The following is a 24,423-nucleotide window of genomic DNA, read 5'->3' as shown; positions in this document are numbered from 1 at the left end:
TCGAAAGCACGTCAAAGTGCAAGTAGATAAATAGGTACCACTCCGGCGGGAAGGTAAATGGCGTTTCTGTGCGCTGCTCTGGTTTGCCAGAAGCGGCTTAGTCATGCTGGCCACATGACCCAGAAGCTGTACGCCGGCTCCCTCGGCAAATAAAGCGAGATGAGCACTGCAACCCCAGAGTCGGTCATGACTGGACCTAATGGTCAAGGGTCCCTTTACCTTTTTACTTACCTGTCAGATGCTGTTGGTGGTTGCTCGTGAGTAACCAGACAGGACTCCGACCTGGCTTTTACAGGTTTTATTGTGCAAACTATTTACAGTGCAGATCAACAAAGTTCATGTCCGTCTTAGTCACTTGCAGAATCCGGGAGTGGCCCCTTCCGGCTTCTCCCCCAACATAAGAACTTTGGCACCCCAAACCTCCTCCTACCCTCCTTGCGTTTCACCCCTCTGCACAAGCTGGGTGACAGAAGGGGCGTACGTCCTTCCTGCCCAGCACAACGAGGTGAGGCGCTGGGGCTCTCAGCAGCATCCTTGAGCCCTCTTCTCGCTTGGCTGGCCCCTTCCCTCTGTTCTCCTCCACTGGAGGTGTGGCTTTTCCCACTGCTGGAAGAGGAACTGCTTCTCAGGAGCTTCGGAGGCTCCCTGTATTCCAACGGCCCCCCTGCCTCCCTCCCCTGTTCCGATGGCAGTCCCCTGACATTACCCTAATGTAGATTTTGCTCTAGGGGGCTTAGTTTGGTCAGAATTGAGTATGCATTTCCAGAGTTAACGCTAAATCCATTACTTCTGGTAAAGGAGCCACCATAGCCACTAGAGGGCCATGAATTTTTTTGTTCCAGGCTTTTTAGACTTTTCTGCCCCTGTACTATCTGAAACCAAAGGTGTGCATTGGTTGCCAGAGGTGATTCCCGCCCCCCATCTCTACTACCCCACTACTTAGGAGACAATGCTTTACAGCAGAGGAGGAGCAGGGGTAAGATGATGCTTCCTCCTTATCCCCTTTATCGTAGAGCTACCCACATGTTTTGATCAGCAGGGCAAATAATAGTTTACAGGGGGTGATTTTTATCTGAAAAATGGTGCAGTTAAGGAATGGCTCCAAACTGAATCAGGGCCTCTCATAACGGATATTAATAACTTTGTAGGAGAACCTGTTCACAGACCTTCTGTGTCATATATCTAATCTGCAGAAAGAGGGGCTTAAAATTGTTTCTTGAAAGTTTTTAGCAAGTCTTTTAAAGTTATGGCTTCGGTCAGCTGTCACTGCTTTCACTTTTGTTTCAGCGGAAAGGGATCGACCTCCGTATTTAAATCCCTTTCAATCCAATTTAAAAGTCAAAATTTCAGTCCTTTTTTTTACTCACAATTTTTGAATCTTAATTTAGTTGGAGAAATTGGTCGCTCACGATCGCCGGACTCGGAGCTTCGCAGTGTGAAGAAAGCGAGTCGATTTCACAGTGGCCACATCTCCAACCCTGCTCACTCTCGGGGCTCTTATTAGAGTTTACCGGGGAGCAGGGGAGTCGCTCAGGGTACCCGCCAGAACACCAGGTCCTCAGAATGCTCAATCTGAGGGTTTTTTCAGGGTTCCGCAATGCTCTCGCGGTCACCCCAATCTTCAAAGCGCCAGGGCTCTTTCAGCTGAAAGAGCTCCCATCGGTCTATTGGGTGACCAACCGGAAGTCCTCTCTGCTCTCATTTCCTTTATGCTAAGGTCCCTGTCTAGATAGCCACTACAAGCAGATGCTGACCCAACACCACTGCCCTGCTGCTGCTGAAGCCTCCCTTATCTTGGTCACAGGGGCAAAGGCAGAGATCTTGCGAAATCTTGGCAACATCTCACCCGAAGCCGCCAATGCTGCCACTGCTTCTCTGCTGCCAGTGGAGATGGCAGGGCAGGTGAGGAACCTCTTGGGGTTCTGCTGCCTGAGGTGGCTGCCTCATCCCAGCTCATGGTTGGGCTGGGGCTGACTGCAAGCTGAACTCATTGAACTCCATCTTCTTCCTCCCATTTCAGGCAACCGTCATGGTATTCCAAGCTCTTGCCCAGTATGAGATCGACATCCCTACCCATAAGGAGATACAGCTGGCAGTTTCTATTAAACTGCCAGAACGTCGAGAGATGATTACTTTCCCTATTGACTACGACAGCGCACTCTTAGTACGATCAGCAGAGGTACAGCTTTCCTTTGAATGAATGATGTTGTTGTTTAGGTGTTTAGTCGTGTCCGACTCTTTGTGACCCCATGGACCAGAGCACGCCAGGCACTCCTGTCTTCCACTGCCTCCCGCAGTTTGGTCAGACTCATGTTTGTAGCTTCGAGAACACTGCCCAACCATCTCGTCCTCTGTCGTCCCCTTCTCCTTGTGCCCTCCATCTTTCCCAACATCAGGGTCTTTTCCAGGGAGTCTTCTCTTCTCATGAGGTGGCCAAAGTATTGGAGCCTCAGCTTCACGATCTGAATGAATGATATTTTATTTATTATTTCCCCCTCTGGAAATCATTATTTATTACTCTGTGGCTAGATTTTGAACTTGGCTTGTTGCAAGAGCTGAGGGGAGGAGTGCAACCCAACAAAAAATGTCAATGAAACACAAACACAACGATATAAGACGCCAGGGTAGGCCCGAAACTACTTTCTACAATGTCATGTTGAAGTGCCCTCAGCAACATAACTGACTTAATGCCAGCTTTTAAAAAATGGACACCCATCGCTAAATATGTCATGGAATTCTACTCACTGTTGATCCAGAGCAGATACCACTGTATAGTTAGCAGAGTAAAAACTTAAACACAATGCAGAATTCCCAAAAAATAGACCAGAGGCAATTGTATTTCATCCAGCAGATCTTTACTGCTACTGAAGGCAAATGAGCACAATGGTCACAAATCCCAATACGTTCAGGACTGGCTCTGCCCATAAGAAATCCAGTTGCAGCAGACTTAACTTAAACTTACAATAACTTATAATAAAACTAAACCTTAACACCATCTACAGAACACCACACCAGAAGGAAAGGAGAGATAGAAAGAGAAAGTGAAACCCAGGCTCCTTCTGGCCTCTTATTATAGTCAGCATGACCTTGACAGAAAGAGATAACATAACCAGTTTAAACCAGATGTACTGAGCTTCTCTGAAGGAATATCCCAAACATCATGAACCTTCTGCTTGTTTCTTCTACACACAGAAGCTTCCAGAATCCTCTTGAATTAATTGGAATAGGAAAGACTTCTACACATCAGATCAATACTTTCTGTACTAAGAAATGCAAACTGACAAAATAATGCTTTGGTATGCTGCCTTGCAGTGTTTAGCCACTGGTGAATGGTGAATAATTTTTATGAGGACTTTATAATCACAAAAAATGTGGATTTGCCATCTGTTTGCTTGCGTCATAGTGTTATATCTCACCTCTACTACAACTTAATAAAATAGTAATCAATAAAATTGAATGTGTCAAGAGAGAATCAAACTAAAGGCACACTGACTGTTTTTGTTTTTTCAGACCAAGCTCAATAAAGATTTCATTGTGAAAGCATCTGGTCAAGGAAAAGCAATTATGACCGTTGTGACAGTGTATAATGCAAAGCTACAGGAGAGCGCAGAGCAGTGCAAAAGTTTCTCTCTGCAAGTTTCTGTTGAAAATGTCCAGCTGAGTAAGTATGAATGGTGGGCTTAGGTTTGCTAGAGCTAAGGTATTCCACCACCCGCCATACCCGCCATAAAATATTTGAGGAGGCCAGCCCCCCCCCAAAATATTTCTGGCCATTGCCATTCAAATGCTGTGCATACACCATGTCTTATGATCTATTAGGCGGGCTGGGAATTTAGATGAGGCAAGTTGTTGGACTCCATGTCTCATCAGTCCCAGGAAGCACGGCCAGGGCTCAGGGGTGAAGGGTTGTGGTCCAACAACATCTGGAATGCTACAGGTCCCCACACCTGGTTTAAACATGGGCATGACATCCTTCAGGAAGGGGCCTGTTGGTGGGCAGGCCAGCAATGGCAGGTATGGATGAATCCCTTTTTCATAAATGGACAACCCAGCCTGTTAGCTCTTCTGCAAAACACCTAAGATTGACACTGCATGGAATTTTACAAAGTGACTAATTCTTTTCTCTTTCCCCCAATTTCAAGGTAGCAGGCAGGAAAAGGGAGCCAAGGGTGCAGTCAGGATCAAAATCTGCACCAGGTGAGCATTGGGGGACTTTCAATATAGACATACGTTGTCATCACTGAACATTCAGAGGAACAACCAGGAGAAACATCAAAGGTGGCTTAGCATGAAAAATAGCTTACTCAGCTTTGTCTGAACGCTTCAGGAGTTGGGGATATTTTGACTCTTAAAGTCTCCCTCTGGGCCACTGCACTGCAAACCTCACTCCACAAATCTACCTCCAAGTGGACTTCCTTTGGAGAGCTAAACCAGGGCAGGGGTCAGCAAACTTTTACAGCAGGGGGCTGGTCCACTATCCCTCAAACCTTGTGGGGGGCCAGACTATATTTTGGAAAAAAAACAAATGAACACATTCCTATGCCCCACAAAGAACCCAGAGATGCATTTTAAATAAAAGCACACATTCTACTCATGTAAAAACACGCTGATTCTCGGACCATCTGAGGGCTGGATTTAGAAGGCGATTGGGCCGGATTAGGCCCCTGGGCCTCAGTTTGCCTACCCATGACAAACACATACACACTGATATGGGAGGAGGTGTTCTTTCAGTTATGTGTGCCCTTTCTTCTTCTTTTTTTAAAAAAGGTGGACAGCTTGTCAGATGTATAATGACTGAGGGACGAGGAGTGAGGCTTGTTCTTATGTAGCTGTGTAATGTAGGGCTGCCCTATTTCAAAAAGTTGATGAATAACCTACTGTGACTTAAAATCTTATTATTTAGATACTTCAGTAGACTCTCTGCAGTGGCCCTGCAGCAGTGGAAAAGCCTTCCTTGTGAGGCACACCTTGCTTTTACAATACAGTGGTACCTCGGTTTTTTAACGTCTACGTTGACAAACATTTCAGTTTTCAAATGGCGTAAACCCAGAAGTGAACACTTCGGTTTTTGAACATGCCTCAGAAGTCGAACATGCCATGCGGCTTCTGTAGTGAGTCTTCCATATTGATTTTTCCGTACTGAAGCTTCCGTGTTGAGTTTTCGGTTTTTGAACGTTTCAGAACTCAAACGGCCTTCCGGAATGGATTACCGTAAATTTCGCTCCATAACACGCAGATTTTTCCTCCTAGAAAGTAAGGGGAAATGTCTGTGCGTGTTATGGAGCGAATGCCTACAGATGGCGGGGGAATCTGCTGCAGTTGTGAGCAGTCCGTGGCTTGCTTTGAAACAGCAAAGCAGGTGTAAGCGGCTCCTGTCAGCGAGCCGAGCCGGGAGGAGGGAGAGAAGCAGAGCGGGCTTGGCTGCTTTAAAAAAACCCGTCCTCTATGTTCCTCTCTCCTCCCCACAGAGCTGCTAAGTAGCAGCGAAGCTTTTCAGCCAGCCTAGCCGGGAGGAGGGAGAGAAGCAGAGCGGGGTTGGCTGCTTTTAAAAAAAACCGTACTCTCTGTCCCTGCCTGCAGTTTTTTGCTGTCCGATTTTGGATTAGCCACTGTAGGGGCTGTGTGTGTGTGTGCTTGAGCTATAGTTCTCCTCCTCCTGCTTCCCCTTCGCTCTCCCTGCGCCCCTGCACTCTCCCTCCGACTTTAGAATTGACACTCTGTGTCTGTGTGTGTGAGAGAGAGGGCTCCTTCTCCTCCTCCTGCTTCCCTTCACTCTCCCTGCGCTGTCCCTCCGACTTTAGAATTGACACTCTGTGTCTGTGTGTGTGAGAGAGAGGGCTCCTTCTCCTCCTCCTGCTTCCCTTCACTCTCCCTGCGCTGTCCCTCCGACTTTAGAATTGACACTCTGTGTCTGTGTGTGTGTGTGAGAGAGAGGGCTCCTTCTCCTCCTCCTGCTTCCCTTCACTCTCCCTGCGCTGTCCCTCCGACTTTAGAATTGACACTCTGTGTCTGTGTGTGTGTGAGAGAGAGAGGGCTCCTTCTCCTCCTCCTGCTTCCCTTCACTCTCCCTGCGCTGTCCCTCCGACTTTAGAATTGACACTCTGTGTGTCTGTGTGTGAGAGAGAGAGGGCTCCTTCTCCTCCTCCTGCTTCCCTTCACTCTCCCTGCGCTGTCCCTCCGACTTTAGAATTGACACTCTGTGTGTGTGTGTGTGTGTGAGAGAGAGGGCTCCTTCTCCTCCTCCTGCTTCCCTTCACTCTCCCTGCGCTGTCCCTCCGACTTTAGAATTGACACTCTGTGTCTGTGTGTGTGTGTGTGAGGGCTCCTTCTCCTTCTCTTGCTTCCCGTTCACTCCCCCAGCGCCCTGCGACTTTAGGGCCAGTTCCCTCTCTGCGTGTGTGTGTGTTTTGACCTCACTGCGCTTGTTGGGGGAGTGTTGGTCGCAATTTTTCTTGATTTGTCTCAGAGTGGTTACTATCATGGTTTCCTTGCCGGGGAGGAGGGAGAGACGCAGAGCCTGCTTGTTCTAAAGGAGCAAAGCTGGAGAGGAGCCTCTCCTGCATTATCAGCAGCATCCTTCTCCACACCCCCCACGCGAGCTCCTTGTCCCTTGAGTTCTTTTCCTTCCCTCCCCACTTAAAACGTGGTTACAAAGCACGGATCCACATGGATCCTCAGGATTTTTGCACTAGGTCACCCCAAATTCACCATCAGATCACATAGCATATCCATGGCTACAGCCTGCACCAAAACACACACGCACCCACTGTTTCATGGGGTCGCAATGGCGCAAAAACGTGGTTACAAAGCATGGATCCACATGGATCCTCAGGATTTTTGCATTGGGCTACCCCAAACTCACCGTCAGATCACATGTCTGTGACCACAGCATGAACCACAAAAATCATATATCCACTGTTTCATTTAGAATATTTTTTTCTTGTTTTCCTCCTCTAAAAACTATGTGCGTGTTATGGTCAGGTGCGTGTTATAGAGCGAAAAATACGGTATGTTTGAAAACTGAGGTACCACTGTATTTTCATTTAGACAGGAGGTAAAGGCACACCTCTTTGCCCAGACTTCTGGACAGGGGTTAAGTTCGTTTCCTGCTTGGCAGGGGGTTGGACTTGATGGCCCTTGTGGTCTCTTCCAACTCTATGATTCTATGATTCTATGATTCATGGTGATGGTATATTTTCACTTCTGCTGCCTGTATTCAGTTTTAAACTGTTAGGATGCCAACTGATTTATTGTTTGGGAGGTTGTGGGAAGCTGTCATTCTAAATCCTTTCAAGGTGTTGTGCATTAACCAAGTTGATCACATTGTACTTCCCTTCATCCTCTCTGGTTCTCAGTGTTGAAACCTAAAACCCTGAGAATTGGCTTATTGCAATGACATTAATATGGGAAGCCGACAGAACTGAAGCCATACCTATTTTTAAACTATGAAATTCATTCCTGTGTCATTTTTCCTCTGTCACTGATTCTAGATACCTTGGTAAAGTTGATGCCACAATGTCGATCATTGATGTCTCCATGCTTACTGGTTTTGCACCTGACACTGAAGATCTCAAGAGGGTAAGTGATGCTGAAACCAACTGCTCAAGTTGTTCTTTGAGGATATTGCACTGGAAAATTCACTACAGTCAGTGAAAAACTTTAAACAGATATCCAGAGAGAATGGAATAGAATTTATCATCTGTGTGCCACCAATTCTCCTGCTATGAAACAGCAGCTTACTAGGCTAGATGCAACAGAGGATGCCTGTTTCCTACCAGTTCCTTGAAGACAGGGGTCTGCGCAAATGTGACCCTGGCCAAAATTGGCATCTTTTTATTATCTGTTATTCTTTATGATTTGTATTAGTGTCCTTGTACAGTTCAGTCTGGATCCTTACTAGAGCAGAGCTCAGAGGTTACTTTAGCAGGAGTTATCCTGAGACTGAGGCTCAAATAGGAGCTGCAGTTCTGCCTCTGTTCCTAGCAAGTCTTACCTTTGCTGAGAGCAGTTCCTTCATTTAAAGGGGCACAGTTAAATTTAGCAGCCATGGGCTGCAAGAGATCAAGGGGAAATGGCTCAAGGATGGGCAAAAGCTTCCTGAGGGATGTTGGGAACCTTATCAATCACAGATACAGGAACTTCGATATTGCCCCTGCCCTGGCAAGCATGACTGAGAGTTCTGTGGAATTTCCCCGACAAATTTCTCTAGCTGTGTGAAAATTCATTCTGCCTCTCTTGAAATCCTTCAGATGCCTATCTGAAGCCTGGCACCTCCAAATTTCCTCTAGATGAAATGCTCTACCCCTGAGGGGTTGCATGCTTGGGTTAACTCCAACCCTTGGTGCCAATGATTCAATTGTTCTCATTCTGTGTTCAGCTTTCTGAGGGAGTCGACAGATACATCTCCAAGTTTGACATCAACGACGCCGTGTCTGAAAGAGGGAACCTCATCATCTATCTGGACAAGGTACCGTATTTTTCGTCCCATAGGATGCACTGGCCCATAGGATGCACCTAGTTTTTTTGGGGGGGGGGAATAAAGGAATTTCCCCCCCTTTATTTTCCCCCCAAAACCAGGTCGGGGAAACCAAACCAGGTCGGGGAACAGCAGGATGGTGGTACTGCGCCTCCCCGCTATCCCCCGAGCTTGTGGGGCTGGCGCTGTCGAGAAGCACGCTTCTTCCCAGTGCCAGCCTCCAAACCAAGTCGAGGAACAGCGGGATGGTGGCGCTGCGCCTCCCCGCTGTCCCCCGAGCTTGTGGGGCTGGCTGATGTCTGCCCAAAGTGCGGGGAACTTTGCTTCAGGGCGCCCCGTGCATCAGGCGGCAGGCTGCTATCCACAGCCTAGGGAGCCCTGCGGGAACTCCCGCGGGCTCCCCAGGCTTGCTTATAGCTTCCTGAAGCCTGGAGAGCAAGAGGGGTCGGTGCGCAGCGACCCCTCTCGCTCTCCAAGCTTCAGCGAAAGCCTGTATTCACCCCATAGGACGCACACAGATTTCCCCTTCATTTTTGGAGGGGAAAAAGTGTGTCCTATAGGGCAAAAAATACGGTAAATACTTGCGGGAGAAGTTCTGGGGATAACTGGCATAACTGGGAGTAACCATTTAAAGGCTGGCACCCAAAGACTTGTTTTCTCTTTTGTTTTCCCATCCTAGGTTTCTCACACGGAGGAGGAATGTTTGCAATTTAAAGCTTACAAATATTTTGAAGTAGGTCTCATTCAGCCAGGATCTGTCAAGGTGTACAGCTATTATAATCTAGGTAATGGCTACTGTAGTGTAAAATGGGCTTGCCGACCAGAAGGTCGGCGGTTTGAATCCAAGTGATGGGGTGAGCTCCCGTTGCTCTGTCCCAGCTCCTGCCAACCTAGCAGTTCGAAAGCACACAGTGCAAGTAGATAAATAGGCACCGCCGCAGGGGGAAGCTAAACGGTGTTTCTGTGTGCTCTGGTTTCCATCACGGTACTCCATTGTGCCAGAAGCGGTTTAGTTGTGCTGGCCACATGACCCAGAAAGCTGTCTCTGGACAAACGCGCATGCGCAGAAGTGGCGAAAAGCGACGCGTGTGTGCGCAGACGTGCCGTCGCTGGTTACGTTCGCTTCTAGATGTGAACGGGGCTCCGGAACGGATCCCGTTCGCATCTAGAGGTACCACTGTATTGGTACCTCAGGTTACAAACGCTTCGGGTTACAAATGCTTCAGGTTACAGACTCCACCAACCCTGAAGTAGTACCTCGGGTTAAGAATTTTGCTTCAGGATGAGGACAGAAATCGCGTGGCAGCGGCAGCGGGAGGCCCCATTAGCTAAAGTGGTATCCCAGGTTAAGAACAGTTTCAGGTTTAGACCGGACCTCCGGAACGAATTAAGTTCTTAACCAGAGGTACCACTGTACACACACACACACACACACACACACACACACACACACAAGCAGCCATATAAGATATATAGTAAGAGAAATTTTCATTGGAGTGTCTTCCTGCTAAACCTTGCTAAACCTGCTAAACCTTGTCATTCACCACTCTTAAGAGATACTATTGACAGAAACTCAGCCACCCTTGCAGTTACTTCCAGCTTAATATCAGACAGGTAGAATCTGATATTTTCATTGTGTCCTGATGTTAAAACTACCCAAAAGGGGGATAACACGCGTTTACGTAGCTGGTTGTACACAGGACAGTAGAAAAGAAGCCCTCTTGATGGGTTTCCCTCAATTAAGTCAGGGTAATGTATCACTAATATTTTGCCTGGGAGAAACGGGTCACCCACTCCTGCTCTGTGCATTTCCTAAGGCTTATCTTATGGAATGAATCCCCCACCAGGGAATTAAATCAGTGAGCCACATAGGCGTGTCAGTGTGGAAGTAAGGACCTCTCTTTTCATTCCTGCTTTCAGATGAGCAATGCACCAAGTTCTACCATCCCTCCAAAGGGAGTGGCCTCCTCGATAAAATATGCCATGGTGAAGTTTGCCGGTGTGCTGAAGGTAAGGCACAGCGCGAAGCAGAGATACTGATTCCAGTCACCCAAACACAGCACTGGGGATGCGGGGAAGGTTGGTCAGCATGGAAACAAAGGTCCTGTCGATGTTTGGGGTTTCTGAATTACAGGAATTAATCTAGGGTGTATCTATTATCTAAGGTGGCATAGTGAGGGATGGGGTTGCTATTAAAAGAATCAGGTCTTTACAAGGTTTGGCAAAATCACGAATGATGGGTTTGGACTTGGTGATGCTTCAGTCGTTTGATGAAGGGCCTTCTTGGTGGCTGCTTCCGGACTTTGGAACTCCCTCTCTGGAGAAGCCAGACAGGCTCTCTCCTTCATGTCTTTTTGGCAGCAGGTGAAGATCTTTTTCTTCCAGTAGGCTTTTGAGATCTGACTACTTTTAATGAAAGGGCTATTTTTATTGTAATTATTTGTCTCTCTCCTCTTCTCCCGAAGACAACTGCTTCTTGCAGAACGATGCAGATAACCCTGTTGATGTTCATGCACGAATGGAAGCAGCCTGCAAGCCAGGAGTGGATTATGGTAACTGAGGTTTAGATTGCTGAGCCCTGTAAATTCAGGAGTGGATGTGTTTCCATGTTAATGACCACCAGCACCTTAGCAACCCTTGGGGGGTGGCTGCCTTGCATTTTCTCATGGTCGGGCTGCTTCCCTCCACATAGTGAGTAGCTGCAACACAGAAAACAGGCACTGTGGACACTGTATTACAGTTTCTTGGTGTATGTAGAGTCTCCAATCTATCACAAAAGAACTTATGTATTCTAGAATCAGACCTGAACCGATGAGGAGGCTCTGTATATACAGGGGCCAAAATGCAAACAGATTTTGGTCTCTCCAGAAATGTTAGCAGCCCTGTTGATGAGGTGCCACTGATGGGAGCTTAGACCTTCATGAAAAACACAATACAAGCTGAATGACTTCTTAATGCTTTTATGTGGAAAACATGCAACCATCAAATAATGACTTTTCTCTGTCTTTGTTTTGAAGTGTACAAAACCAAGCTGAGTCGTATAGAAGAAGAAAATGATTATAACAACTACTTCATGGAAGTTCTGGAAATTATTAAAGCAGGTAAGAATTTCCCTCCTGAAGAAAAACATGCCTTGGATACAAAAGCAGGGACTGTTTATAAAAATATTTATTGATTTAAACACTCGCTTTCGGCCAGTGATATTCAGTCTGTTATGGGACCCCAAGGTTCCTCAGAAACTTCCCTCAAAGGCAGCAGTCCTTGCACTATAACCAAATCAGTATTTTTTTAATATAACAGTAAAAACTACTCTGAAAATTTATTATTCCAAAAATGAAACCTACATCTGGTTGTAAATATTAAGATTATACCAGCAACAATGTCTTTTTGTAAAAAAAAAAAAAGATTTAAATCAAGCCTTACTGACTAGTGATTTAAATTGATTTAAATTAAATGCAATCCACCCTGATTATGAATAACAAACCTTTTTCTGAAAACAAAACAAATTCCTTCCAGTAGCACCTTAAAGACCAACTAAGTCAGTTCTTGGTATGAGCTTTCGTGTGCATGCACACTTGATGAGTAATAACTTGGTCTTTACTTGATACCCAATGCTGAACAGCATCGGTACCAGTTGTATCTTGGGGTGAAGGAGGTCCAAAGTTGGGACATCACCACTTAGAAACCTCCCCCATACATTACTATAAATAATTTTGACATTAAAATGTAACACTACCACAAGACCTTATATAGGTATATTTATAAGCCAAACTTAACATTCAGATAGGATCTTGGCTCAGATCACAATAGGGGTGTGTCCACACTTATCTTTCCTCCACTTTTTCCAGACAATTTGGAAAAACCCAAATTGATGTTGAATCCATTTGAGCACCAGAGAGCATGTTTTTGCAGGGAAAGCTCAGAGGCAAAAAGAAAACCTTACACACAGAGCATTTAAGCGCAGACGTGTGCCTGTTTTGTCTGATTCCTAGGGAGTGATGCAAACCCAGAAGCCAAGCCCCGCAGGTTTATCAGCCACAAGAGATGCAATGAATCTCTGAATCTGGTGGTGACCAAGGACTATCTAATCTGGAGCCTCAACAGTGACCTGTGGCAAACTAAAACTGAGTATGTATTTCATTTATTTAACGTATCCTCTGCTTCTTCCACTATCAGGTCCATGGAGAACATCTGTTTATAGGGAAACAATTCCTTCAGTTCCACTTATTATAAACATGTTTATAAGCATTTGTGCTTCTTTGATTTTTAACTTTCTGGTGGAACTTCATGCCACTATAACTCAGAGTTCATTGTTGTGACCCTTTCCCACTGCCACCGATTCCCTTAGAAAGCTTTCAGAACCTCCTGTCAGCTTAGTATAGGCAGCATAGGTGTGAGATTGACACTGAGACAATCTTGACAACTGATCCATGGGGCAAGACCTACTAGGGGTGAGCTGCTGCGCTCATTAGACCTGACACCCTACCATGTCTGTGCATATTGTGTTCTTGCATGTAAAGAGTTAACTCCAGCTTTAACTGCTGGCTTGCTCTTGTCACCAATCTGCATCAGCTGATAGCTGATGTCTGGATTCATCCACTCCATTCAGGTCAGCCAGTTTACCTGCGGAGTACCAATTCAAATCTCCCCTTCTCCCCTTTCCAGTTTCAACTACATGATTAGCAAGGATACCTGGATTGAGAAATGGCCAAATGAAGATGAATGCCAGGACGAAGAATTCTACGACCTGTGCAATGACTTAACTCAATTTTCTAACACACTGATGACTTTCGGTTGTAACACTTAACGATGGAGATGTCAACTGGAGCCCATGAGATGGGTTTGAGTCAGTGTTTGAAAGACACCTTCCCTCCTGAAGTTCATCTTAGGTTTTTTGCTCAATTTCTCCTTAAAGGGGGGTGGGGTGGAGTGTACATGTACCAAATAAAGAATTGATTTCTTACTGTTGTGTCATGTTAATTCTTTGCCAATCACCTTATGTTTCTAATGCTCTTTCAGTTTTTATTCATTCAGCAGTGTGCATGAATGGGAACATGGGTCTAATAACTTGACACAGGAAAACAGGGGAGGCAGGGGTAGATAGTCAAATGTAATTGCAAATTTCTGATGGTTGCTAAAAAAAAAAAATAAGCGACAAAGTTGACAGATGCATTGTAATATAGATGATTCCTACATTGGACCTGTTTGGTTCAATAACTTTTTTTCCTGATCTCTTGGGCAGCTACAGCAAACATAGAAACCTTACAGGCAACATATTTATCTCTATAAATTGATACCCTGTTGTTTAAAGGAAACTCACTGAAGAATCTCTTTCAAAAGGGGGAAGTATACAGGATGCAATGTAATACATAATCAACAATATCCTCCTTCTCCCCCTGGCCACAAATGTGTAGACATGTAGGAAAGTGCCCATTTGCTTTCAGGGATAAACTTAAAACTGAGCTAGAACAGATGGTGCACTTACAAGGAAATGCAGGGGAAAGAGAGAGAATTGAATGGAGCCGGTAAGCAGCGGTGGAGCAAGACAGTAGTTGGAACATTTTGTTTTGCTTTCTCACAGATGGCAGGGGAAAAGAACAGGAGATGCGTCTACAAGCAAGGAAGCTATTTTATTCTGCCCGCTTCTGGTAGAATAAAAGGAAACCAAGGTTCTGTGAAGGAGAGAAAATGTATGTGAATCCAGAGTTTCTTACCACTGTTTTTTTTATAGAGAGAGACTTTATTCTGGGATCTAACATGTGTTAAAAGATTTGATACAACAGTTTGGGAAGGACACATTAGACTGTGTCAGTGTGCATTCAAGATCAAATCTAAATAATTGTATACCCTTCAATAAGACTCTGTTCCTATCCTTCCCCGTATTCCTCAATGTCTGCTTCTTCCCAAGAAACAACTACCGTATTGGCCAGAATATAAGCCGCACCTGCAAATAAGCCACACCTTTAAAATTCAGGGAGGGGGGAGAGAAAAAAAGACAATACCCTAATATAAGCAGCTCCCTTAAAATTCCACAGGCACTCACACCTGTAAATGGCAAATATAGAAGAAAATCCTATAGTAATATCGTAAAAGCCAATTTTTGTAAGGTCATGAATTTAAGCTGCACTTTAAATTTTCATGGTCAGAATTTGGGAAAAAGTGAGGCTTATATTCAGGCCAATATTGCTCTCTTCAAGTCCTCTGCTTTGGAGCTTCTTCCACTATTATTTTATAAGAAATTGCAGTTTATAAATGCAATATTTAAATTAAAAATTCTTTAGCAACCCTGAACAACCTTTAGGCTGGGAGCAGGCAGCAGTCAAGGTGTGGAAGAAGGTGCCTCTTTATTAGAAATGTTTTCTTAAGGAAAACATGGGAGCTTGCTCAATTAAATGGCCCAGGACCAGTGGTGAGATAAGAATTTGAATTTATGGCTCTAAGCTAAGCAAGTAGTTTGTGCACATGGTCCAAATAATTTGGAAGGGAAAGGTTCAACAACTGCGTTGCTAAATATGCAGACTTTTGGCCATCTGTCTTGGATGTTTTCGTTGAGATCCCTGCATTGCAGGGGTTGGACTGATGACCTGTCCACTCTACAGTTCTATGATTGTAATATTCTCTTCACCCAAATTAGAGCTGCAACCAGATTGCTCCCCAAAATCTGCAAAATCCAACTGCAGGTGTTAATGCTCTACAGAAGCTGGTGACTCTGATATTTATAGACCATTTGAAAATTATATATTTTGACAGTATCTGATTTGCATCTGGTATGTACTAATGGGCAGCGTGACATACAAGTGGAGTCAATGTTTGACAATGTACGGCATGTTGCAGTTAGAGTTTACCCTGACCTGACTTGTATGTCATGTAAAGCGATGGTTTTGATTATGTGTATAAAGGCTGGGGCTTGTGGGCTTCTGGGTTTCTTCTCCTGCATGCAGAAGACTGGAGTTTCATCTTCTGTTTTCAGCTAACCACAGATACCAGTTTTGCCCAAACCGAGAAATGTGCTTTTTGTTACGTAAGGTTTAGGGAAACCAGCAAAAATCATAAGCAAAAGTTGGTTTGTTTTTCTAAACCACAGATAAGGCTAACCACAGTTTGTTTGTGTGTGTGACATATCAGCAACTGTTTTGTCAATTCAAAGTGGAAGCAAAGATTTCCAGTATCCTCCTTATGGTTGTGCTAGAGGAAAAGTGAGTATGCAGGCCAAAGATTCACTATGGCAGACCCTCCAAGTGTCCTTATTTTCCCTGGGACATCCCTGATTTAGAGAAGCCGTCCTGGTTTCTGATTTGATCCTGGAATGTCCCACTTTTCTTTAGGATGTCCCTATTTTCATTGGAGAAAGGTGGGAGGGTATGAAGTTATCTGTCTGAAGGCAATCCTGTATAGGGAAGGGTTGTTGTTTTTTAAATGTTTTTATATATCTTGGAAGCTGCCCACAGTGGCTGGGGCAACTCAGTAAGATGTGTGGGATATAAATATCAAAATTATCATTAAGGAAAGGGATGTCTCTATTTTCCTCAGAGAAATGTTGGAGGGTATGCTATGGTTTGTGGTGTTATGTCTAAACAGAACCAGTTTTCCCTTTGCTACTTTTACGTTGATTTTCAATTGTTGTACCTTGGAACCACAGAATTGTAGAGTTGGAAGGGACCTTGAGGGTCATCTAGCCCAACCCCTGAAATGCTCGAACCCGCAACTCTGAAATTAAGAGCCTCATGCTCCACCCACAGAGCTATCTGAGTACTTACACTGATTTTAGATGGTTCTTGCTACTTTGATTTTTATAACTAGTTTTGCCGTTTTGTTGTGTAGAGTTTTAGATGTGATTGTATACATTTGAAGTTTCTAAACCGCCAAGAGAACCTAATCATTTGGGGCCATATAAATTGAAATAAAAGGTGGCGGCGGCCTCAGCTTAGAGACTTTGAGCTATGCAAGGAACTTGGCTGGGTATACCAGGAAAAGGAAGAAGAAGAAAACTGATTCAGAGGTGTCAATCATGTCATAAAATGCCTGTGGGAAAGATTGTGGGGCGGGGTGTGTGTGTGTGTGTGTGATAGAGAGCAATAATGTCAACAGGGTTGGACTGGTATAAAAGGTAAAGGTAAAGGGACCCCAACTCTGTGGCCAACTCTGGGGTTGCGGTGCTCATCTCGCTTTATTGGCCAAGGGAGGTGGCGTACAGCTTCCAGGTCATGTGGACAGCATGACGAAGCCGCTTCTGGCAAACCAGAGCAGATCACGGAAACGCCATTTACTTTCCCGCCAGAGCGGTACCTATTTATCTACTTGCACTTTGATGTGCTTTCGAAATGCTAGGTTGGCAGGAGCAGGGACCGAGCAACAGGAGCTCACCCCGTCGCGGGGATTCGAACTGCCGACCTTCCGATGGAGCCAAAAGCAATGACATGGGCAGCCAGTTTTCTCCTCCTCTTCCCTGTTAAGTTCTTAACAAAGGCAACACATGGGCTGTGTGTATATTAATGCCATAAACTGCATCCAGGTTGTTCTGACAGGGCAAGGCCCTACTCACATGAATGGGTTAGTCTATTGACAAGATCAGAGGGTCCTTTTGTAAAGTAATACACAGGCCCAGGCTGATCCTTCAGAAAGTTTACAAAGCCTTTTTAAGTATAGGTCTGTAATATAACTCCAGAAGAGAGCAACATCATGGGGGCGGGATGTTTTCTGGTACAACACCCCCCCTCCACCCCACCCTGAGAAGGCTTATAAAATGTCGCAGGAGTGGGATTGCGAGGGATTTTTCTAGGAACGAGGTGGAACTGTAGAGCTCCCTTGTTATTTTTGCTGTCGGATGTTGTTTATAACACTGCTATATTTATAAAACTGAAATGTGTTCTTTATGTTATTATATTTGCTGCTGTGTTGTTTCGCTATGTTTTTCTGAAATAGGTTTTGCACTGTTTGGTTTTGAAATGCATTCCTGTTTCCTTTGTTGGAAGCCACTTTGGGCTGAGATCTTTTTTGTTACTGTGGTAGAAAAGTGGCATGCAAATAAAAGGAAGGAATGCATTATCACCTCAAGAGAGCCAAACCACCCCCACAATAAGACTCTTACACCCAGAGTTTGAAAATACATAACTGCACAACTGAGTACAGTCTTTTCATAGTGACTAATCTGTGTCACGGGGTTTGCAAGAATGGACGCTGCTGTCAACGAAGGCTCAAGTCCAAAAGGTTTCAGAGCATGAGAAGGAAATGTTGTGTTTTCCCCGTTTGGTAATTTATGAGGGGATTTCCCTGTAATCTGTATGGGCTCACCGTTCCCACCCACCCCCTGCTGTTGATTAGAACTGTTTGTTTAGTTTTTCTGTGGAAACACTCTTGGCCTTGTTCTCTGGAATTTCAGAAGCTGGCATTTCCCTTCCCTGTGATTGAGGGATAAGAAAAAGCATTTTTCTTAAAAGAGAAGGAAAAGTGACCAACTCCATATGCAAATGAGGGACCTACTTTGCAAATGACCAGAGGAGATGCAGAGGGCATGTGAAGCGATAGCTAGGCATGGTGGTAAATGTAGAGAAATTCATGTATGAATAAACTAACCTGAAGCAAATACACCATGGGTAGGCAAACTAAGGCCTGGGGGCCGGATCCTGCCCAATCGCCGTCTAAATCCGGACTGCAGATGGTCCGGGAATCAGCGTGTTTTTACATGAGTAGAATGTGTTTTTTTATTTAAAATGCATCTCTGGGTTATTTGTGGGGCATAGGAATTCGTTCATTTCCCCCCCAAAAATATAGTCTGGCTCCCCACAAGGTCTGGGGGACAGTGAACCGGTCCCGTGCTGAAAAAGGTTGCTGACCCCTGGTCTACACGCAGTTCATAAACATGCAGATATAATAAATTAATAATAATAATAATTTTTTATTCATACCCCACCCTTCCTGGTTCAGAAAACCAGGCTTAGAGCGGCTAACAACAAATTTAAAACACGTAATTGTAGAAGCAGCATAAAATACAGTATAAAAACATGAATAACAATAAAATTCAAAGTTCAGAAATCAATTTGGGGGAAATCCATCTAATAAGCATTAGATAGTCACCAGGGCTAGCTGGCTGAATTAGTCCTACTTGGGCCGGCGAGGAGGCCAGGGGAGAATTAGCTGTGGAGTCTCAGAGAGGATGATCTTCATAAAAGGGGAGGGGGAGGGAAGAGAAGGGAAATAAAAGATCAGGCTGAATTCAAATTAAAGGCCAGGCGGAATAGCTCTGTCTTACAGGCCCGACGGAAGGAGGTTAAATCATGAAGGGCCCTGGTCTCATGGGACAGAGCATTCCACCAGGTCGGAGCCATCACTGAAAAGGCCCTGGCCCTGGTGGAGGATAATCTGATTTCCTTAGGGCCCGGGACCTCTAAACTATGGTTATTCATGGACCTTAAGGTCCTCTGCGGGGCATACCAGGGGAGGCAATCCCGTAAATATAGATATGCCAACACCAGTCACATGAAGGGTGCTGTCCTGGACTGCTTCTCTTTTTCTAAAAGGTGCAAATTCCTCTGCTATTTTTTTTTTTTTGCAAAATGCAATAAGCTGTTCTCTGATGTCCCCTCTCCTTTCTCCAGCTCTAATCAAAAGCACAGCCATCCCCTTTTAGCAATCAAAGGTCACTTGCTCGGGACTTTATCACGATGTCAGCGCATTATTTGCTATGACACTCTGATCTGCATCTGCTTTAGAAATATCTCTTTCCCTGTCCCATAGTGGGAAGGCTAACAAAGGACGGGTTAATGCTCCCAGTCCATGACCCGGTTCCGGGAATCTTGAAGCTAGGATACCCACTGCAATATTGTGCAAGCTGCATAAACAACTCCAGGGCCACCTCATGTCAACAAACAGTGTCTTTGCAGGGAATTCAGTGTAGCCTTATGGCAATTGTTCCATCAGTGCAAACATTTCAGCTTCCCAGACAGAACAACTGTCCTCTTCTCCCAAACCTGCCTTCCCCCAGCCTGTTGGAGGGTGCCAGGGGAGGGATGGGGATGGGGGAAAACCCCTGGGCTATCAGTAATCCTTGTGTGGGCCTCTGCTAACAGGTGAATCCAACCATGAGTGCTATGGTGTAACCTGTTAGAACATTTTATGTTGTATGCTTTTATGTTACATGCTTTTATACATGTTCAGTTGAGGTGCTGGGTTTTGTTTAAGTCAGGGCCTCCAGTGGAACTCGCAGCCAAGAACTGGTGCAAAGGCAAATAGCATGTAACAATCACACAACCTGGATTGCTCGGCTGGTTAGAGAGTCCTGCTGATAATGCCCTGGTTGCAGGTTTGATCCCTATGTGGGACAGCTGCATATTCCTGCATTGCAGGTGTTGTGACGTGGGGTTTGTGATTTCAGCTCTCTTGACATAATATGCTGGAGACAGTTCTCTAGTAACACTTCTTTATTAAAGCAACAAGACTAAGACCTGAGGAGGGGAGAGCTACATTTATATGGACAGGGAACTAGCTAGAAAGGATACATTTTGGAGGGAACAATATCAGGCAATCACAGTCCTGCCTTTTGGAGGAAACCAATAAGACAGAGGATCCAAATACAGCAGCTTAAATGAACCAATAGTAGCTGTACCCTCTGGAACCAAAAGGCAGTTACTTTACCCTAATGCAAATACAGACAATAATAATACAGATATAAAATCCTTTGACTCAATACACAACAGCAGGGGGTTGGACTAGATGACCCAAAGGGTCCCTTCCAACTCTGCAATTTAGTGGTTCTATGATCAGTCAATAACCTGCCTTGATTATACAAATGTATGTGGATATTAAGGGACGTGGGTGGTGCTCTGGGTTAAACTACAGAGCCTAGGACTTGCCGATCAGAAGGTTGGCGATTCGAATCCCCACAACGGGGTGAGCTCCTGTTGCTCGGTCCCTGCTCCTGCCAACCTAGCAGTTTGAAAGCACGTCAGAGTGCAAGTAGATAAATAGGTACCGCTCCAGCGGGAAGGTAAACAGCGTTTCCATGTGCTGCTCTGGTTCGCCAGAAGCGGCTTAGTCATGCTGGCCACATGACCTGGAAGCTGTACGCCGTCTCCCTCGGCCAATAAAGTGAGATGAGCACCGCAACCCCAGAGTTGGTCGTTACTGGACCTAATGGTCAGGGGTCCCTTTACCTTACCATCAAAGATGTCTGTTTTTAACTTTTTATAGTTTTATTGTGTGGCTTTATTGCTGCAATCTGCTTTGTTGTTGTTGTTTTTTAATGATATAGCCATATACAAGTACTTTTTGTGCTCTTAAGGTTCTGTCTCTTCCAGACTTTTGCCACAGAATCTCTTTTACTTGGGTCTCATCCACACTCCCGCTTGTCCCGTGCATAGAGCCCCAAACACTTGGACCTGTGCTTAGAAATACAGTGCAAAAGGTAAGGTGGATAAACCCTTGGTTAGCTCCATAAGATGCCTTCAACTACAGCTCCTCAAGAGAAGTACCTATACGGAAGGAATTTAAACCTCTAATGACACTGGCACATGTAAAAGAAAAAGAGGTGCTGAAACTGAGTTTCCAGAGAGTTCCGGCTGGGGCGAAAAAAAGCCCTGTGTAAAAGCACACTAAAATATAATTTTGTCACACCCTTCTGTGTCGGTTCATTATAACAAAATTGATGGGGATTCACATTGCATACATATTTCCCTTTAAATGTTTTTGGCTCATCTGGAGTAGGAGTCCAGCATTTGTGCACCGTGAAAACACTCATCCTCTTCTGTGAAGAATGACGGATCTTGATAAAGGTATTTTTACATTGCTGTCTCCACCAATTAAAAAACCACAATGCAGTAAAGTGATGGAGCTGGATCTGAATTCATTGAATGCTGCACCTCCTTTGGGGAATTAGAGCCCTCTTGAAATGCCCTTGGGGCCTCCTGCCTCTCACCTGCAGCACCTAGAGCCATAGATCACTTCTCACTCCCCATATTAGGACACTTGCTTTTGAGCAAGCCGTACTGAATGTTTGGCTGAAGTAAACACGCAGACATGTTGCGAAAGAATGTCTTTGGAGATTGTCCAAGCTCCGTTTCTGTCCAAATACCGTTGCCAAGAAAATAAACCTGTTACTGGAATCCAGCTGATGACTAGAATTTCCTGATTAACTCTTGATTGATTTGCATGGATAATTTGTATATTGCTGTTTGTTTGACATCTTTTTTATCCAGGAACTTTTATCTGCTAAGAGTCATCATAACCCATTCCATTTATTCCTTTGGCCTCCAAACATTCTTAAGAAAAGGCATGAAGAAGCAGTTAGAGCATGTCAGAAGATGCTGGTCTTTGTAACTTGCAAAGAGCCAGCTGCAAGTCTTTCGCTTCAGCAGAAGGGCCAAAATGTGTTTGAAAAACACACCTGACCATTCACAAATTGTGATTATGCAGTTCCCATTTGCACTTTTAAGGAAATGGATGTACATGGGATTTTTGGGGCTCCCCCCACCCAAATTGTTCCCTAGCCGTGGCTCTTTGCAGACATGATTTTCCATATGAGATTGCATTTAGGGCCAATTTGGGGACTCGCTTTGGACTTGCAGGACATTTGTGCAATCCCTTCCAGGTTATTTATTTAATAGCTTTACATACTGCATCTCCAACTCCCTGGAGTTTCCATGCTCACCATTAAAAATAATAATTAACAATTAAAAGCAGAATATTCCCTGGCCATGTACGAGAAAACCCTATTAAAGAGATTGCCATCTCCACAGCTGTGTGCAACTGGTCTCTCAGAAATTTCCAATGCAGTGACTAGACATTGTCCTCAAAGTAGAGGACCTGGTACAGTTTTTGTTGGAATGCCCTCTGCATGAACATCTGAGGACCTGATATCTTGAGCCCCTTGTTGCTGGGATTAGTGAAAACTCTCCTTTAAGCAAACATTTTGTTCATATTGGCTGGGAAAGATTGTTCTATGTCATATAGGACTGACTTTAGGGAAACGGAAGTCGCTTACCGTGTTATTATATGTTGATATCTGTAGGTGAGTTACTGAAATGGCATAATCTTTAATCATATGTTTGTATGGTTTAATGTATTCTAGCTCCGAGGGCCTCCTGGCGGTTCCCTCACAGCGAGAAGTGAAGTCACCAGACGGAGGGCCTTCAGGGTAGTGGCACCCACCCTGTGGGACACCCACCTGTCAGATGTCAAGGAGATAAACAACTATATGACTTTCAGAAGACATCTGAAAGCAGCCCTGTATAGGGAAGTTTTAAATGCTTGATGTTTCATTATGCTTTTATACCCACAGACCCTGATTTAGAGAAGCCATCCCGGTTTCTGATTTGATCCTGGAGTGTCCCACTTTTCCTTAAGGTGTCCCTATTTTCATTGGAGAAATGTTGGAGGGAATGGAGTTATCCGATCCCCAAGCCATCAGAAGGCAATCCTATATAGGGAAGGGGTTTTTTTATTTTTTATTTTTTTATAAATATTTATTAAAGTTTTTAAATATAAATGCACAAATACTAAACAATCTTACTTCTGTCACAAACATAATTTCATCACTTCTTTGGACTCCCTCGCGTCTCCCGCTCCCATTTACATCGTTAAAAGTTTTTTCCAAACAAATTATCAACTTGTTTACAATCTCATGTCCACTCATTCAAATATAATCTAGCACTTCTTCTAAAAAAAATTTATATTTTCTTTTAGTCTTACTTATCATCAAATTTAAATCTAATTTAGTGGTGGCCAATTTTTTATAATCTAGCATCCTTCTTAACATTCAACCAAATTACAATGTTTTTGTAGATACATCTTGAATTTCTCCCAGTCTTCCTCCATCTTCTCTTCTCCCAGATCACGGATTCTGCCAGTCATCTCGGCCAGTTGCATATAGTCCATCAGCTGCATCTGCCACTCTTCCAGTGTGGGTAGATCTTGAGTTTTCCAGTTTTTTGCGATGAGTATCCTTGCTGCCGGGGAAGGGTTTTTTTTTAGGTTTTTTAAAAAAGTTTTCTTATGTTTTTATATATGTTGGAAGACGGCCAGAGTGGCTGAGCAACCCAGAAAGATGTGTGGGGTATAAATAGTAAAATTATCACTATGGAATGGGAAGTCCTTATTTTCTTTGGAGGTATGTTGGAGGGTATGCACCCAGAGAGGCTGGGGCAATCCAGTCTGATGGATGGGCTACAATGATGATGATGTTTGTATCATCTGGTAGACCTCTTGTCCCTTCCACACACTTAACTTTTCTCCTTCCCAGTAGTGAGATAAGTGGGGGAGGAGAGGGGAGGCAATGGGTGAGCCCAAGGCCCACTCTCCCAGGTAAATAAATAATTGTGTGTAATAAGTAAAAAAAAAAAAAAACACATTTGCATAGGGCTCTTGTAATACAAGTGTCTCAAGCCAAGATGCCAAGATGCCAAGAAGTTCAAAGCAATTGGAAAGACCTCTTGTTGCTATTGACCATGCAAGACTTCCTTCTTCGGGGATAGATACTGGTTGGGAAGCTGCGCCCCAGGACTGGACTCTTCAGTGGTGTGTGCATGCGTGTGTCAGAAAGAGAAAGTTTTCAGTCGGCCTTTTGAACCTAGGATTGGCCCAGATCATGTTTGCATAGTATGCCAACCCCCACCAGGATTATCGAGAGCAGGTTGCACAAACATACTGTTTAGCTGTTGCTGTAAAAAAAAGGGGGGAGGAAAAAGACAAATCGTGGTCATTTTTGACAGCTTTGCTAATTTATTTTGAAATTCCCAGGTTGCTCAAACTCCTCCCCATTTACTGATTAAACACAGAGAGATTGCAAAAGGGCTTGGACAGGGGCTCAGAGGATAAAAACTGAGACGGTAACCTGCCTCTCTTGTTCCTCCAGATCACCATGGAGGGGACTGCTCTCTACCTGGTGGCTGCCCTCTTGGTCTCTTTCCCGACTTCTTCTCACAGCCAACTGTAAGTACATGTCAGATGTCAGCAGT

General features: G+C 44.6%; 2 protein-coding genes and 2 long non-coding RNA genes across 4 annotated transcripts in view; 3 read left to right on the top strand and 1 right to left on the bottom strand.

Annotated features, from left to right (window-relative positions):
* Positions 1-13,439, top strand: part of LOC309332512 (A.superbus venom factor 1-like) — a 64,731-nt gene extending 51,292 nt beyond the window's left edge. The window contains exons 30-40 of the mRNA XM_081845745.1: positions 2,021-2,179; positions 3,511-3,661; positions 4,143-4,197; positions 7,491-7,578; positions 8,378-8,467; positions 9,156-9,261; positions 10,397-10,486; positions 10,942-11,028; positions 11,494-11,577; positions 12,469-12,604; positions 13,142-13,439. Of these exons, the coding sequence (XP_081701871.1) occupies positions 2,021-2,179; positions 3,511-3,661; positions 4,143-4,197; positions 7,491-7,578; positions 8,378-8,467; positions 9,156-9,261; positions 10,397-10,486; positions 10,942-11,028; positions 11,494-11,577; positions 12,469-12,604; positions 13,142-13,283 (1,188 nt within the window). The 3' untranslated portion in view covers positions 13,284-13,439. The remainder of the gene's footprint in view (positions 1-2,020; positions 2,180-3,510; positions 3,662-4,142; positions 4,198-7,490; positions 7,579-8,377; positions 8,468-9,155; positions 9,262-10,396; positions 10,487-10,941; positions 11,029-11,493; positions 11,578-12,468; positions 12,605-13,141) is intronic.
* LOC309332529 overlaps positions 13,265-24,423 on the bottom strand; it is a 74,634-nt gene continuing 63,475 nt past the window's right edge. The window contains exon 2 of the long non-coding RNA XR_014152119.1: positions 13,265-13,341. This is a non-coding gene — a long non-coding RNA (uncharacterized lncRNA). The remainder of the gene's footprint in view (positions 13,342-24,423) is intronic.
* On the top strand, positions 16,882-22,735 carry LOC309332577. The gene is made up of 3 exons (XR_014152195.1): positions 16,882-17,026; positions 17,856-18,013; positions 20,770-22,735. It is a non-coding gene; the product is annotated as an uncharacterized lncRNA (long non-coding RNA).
* The window catches only part of C3 (complement C3), a 63,380-nt gene continuing 63,268 nt past the window's right edge, over positions 24,312-24,423 (top strand). Inside the window, exon 1 of the mRNA XM_081845744.1 lies at positions 24,312-24,397. Coding sequence (XP_081701870.1) covers positions 24,327-24,397 — 71 coding nt within the window. The 5' untranslated portion in view covers positions 24,312-24,326. The remainder of the gene's footprint in view (positions 24,398-24,423) is intronic.

This window comes from Podarcis erhardii (genome assembly GCF_964252035.2).
Source record: "Podarcis erhardii genome assembly, chromosome: 17".
Taxonomy (NCBI): domain Eukaryota; kingdom Metazoa; phylum Chordata; class Lepidosauria; order Squamata; family Lacertidae; genus Podarcis; species Podarcis erhardii.
Note: the sequence above shows the minus strand (reverse complement) of the source record. Positions and strands in the feature narration are given on the sequence as shown.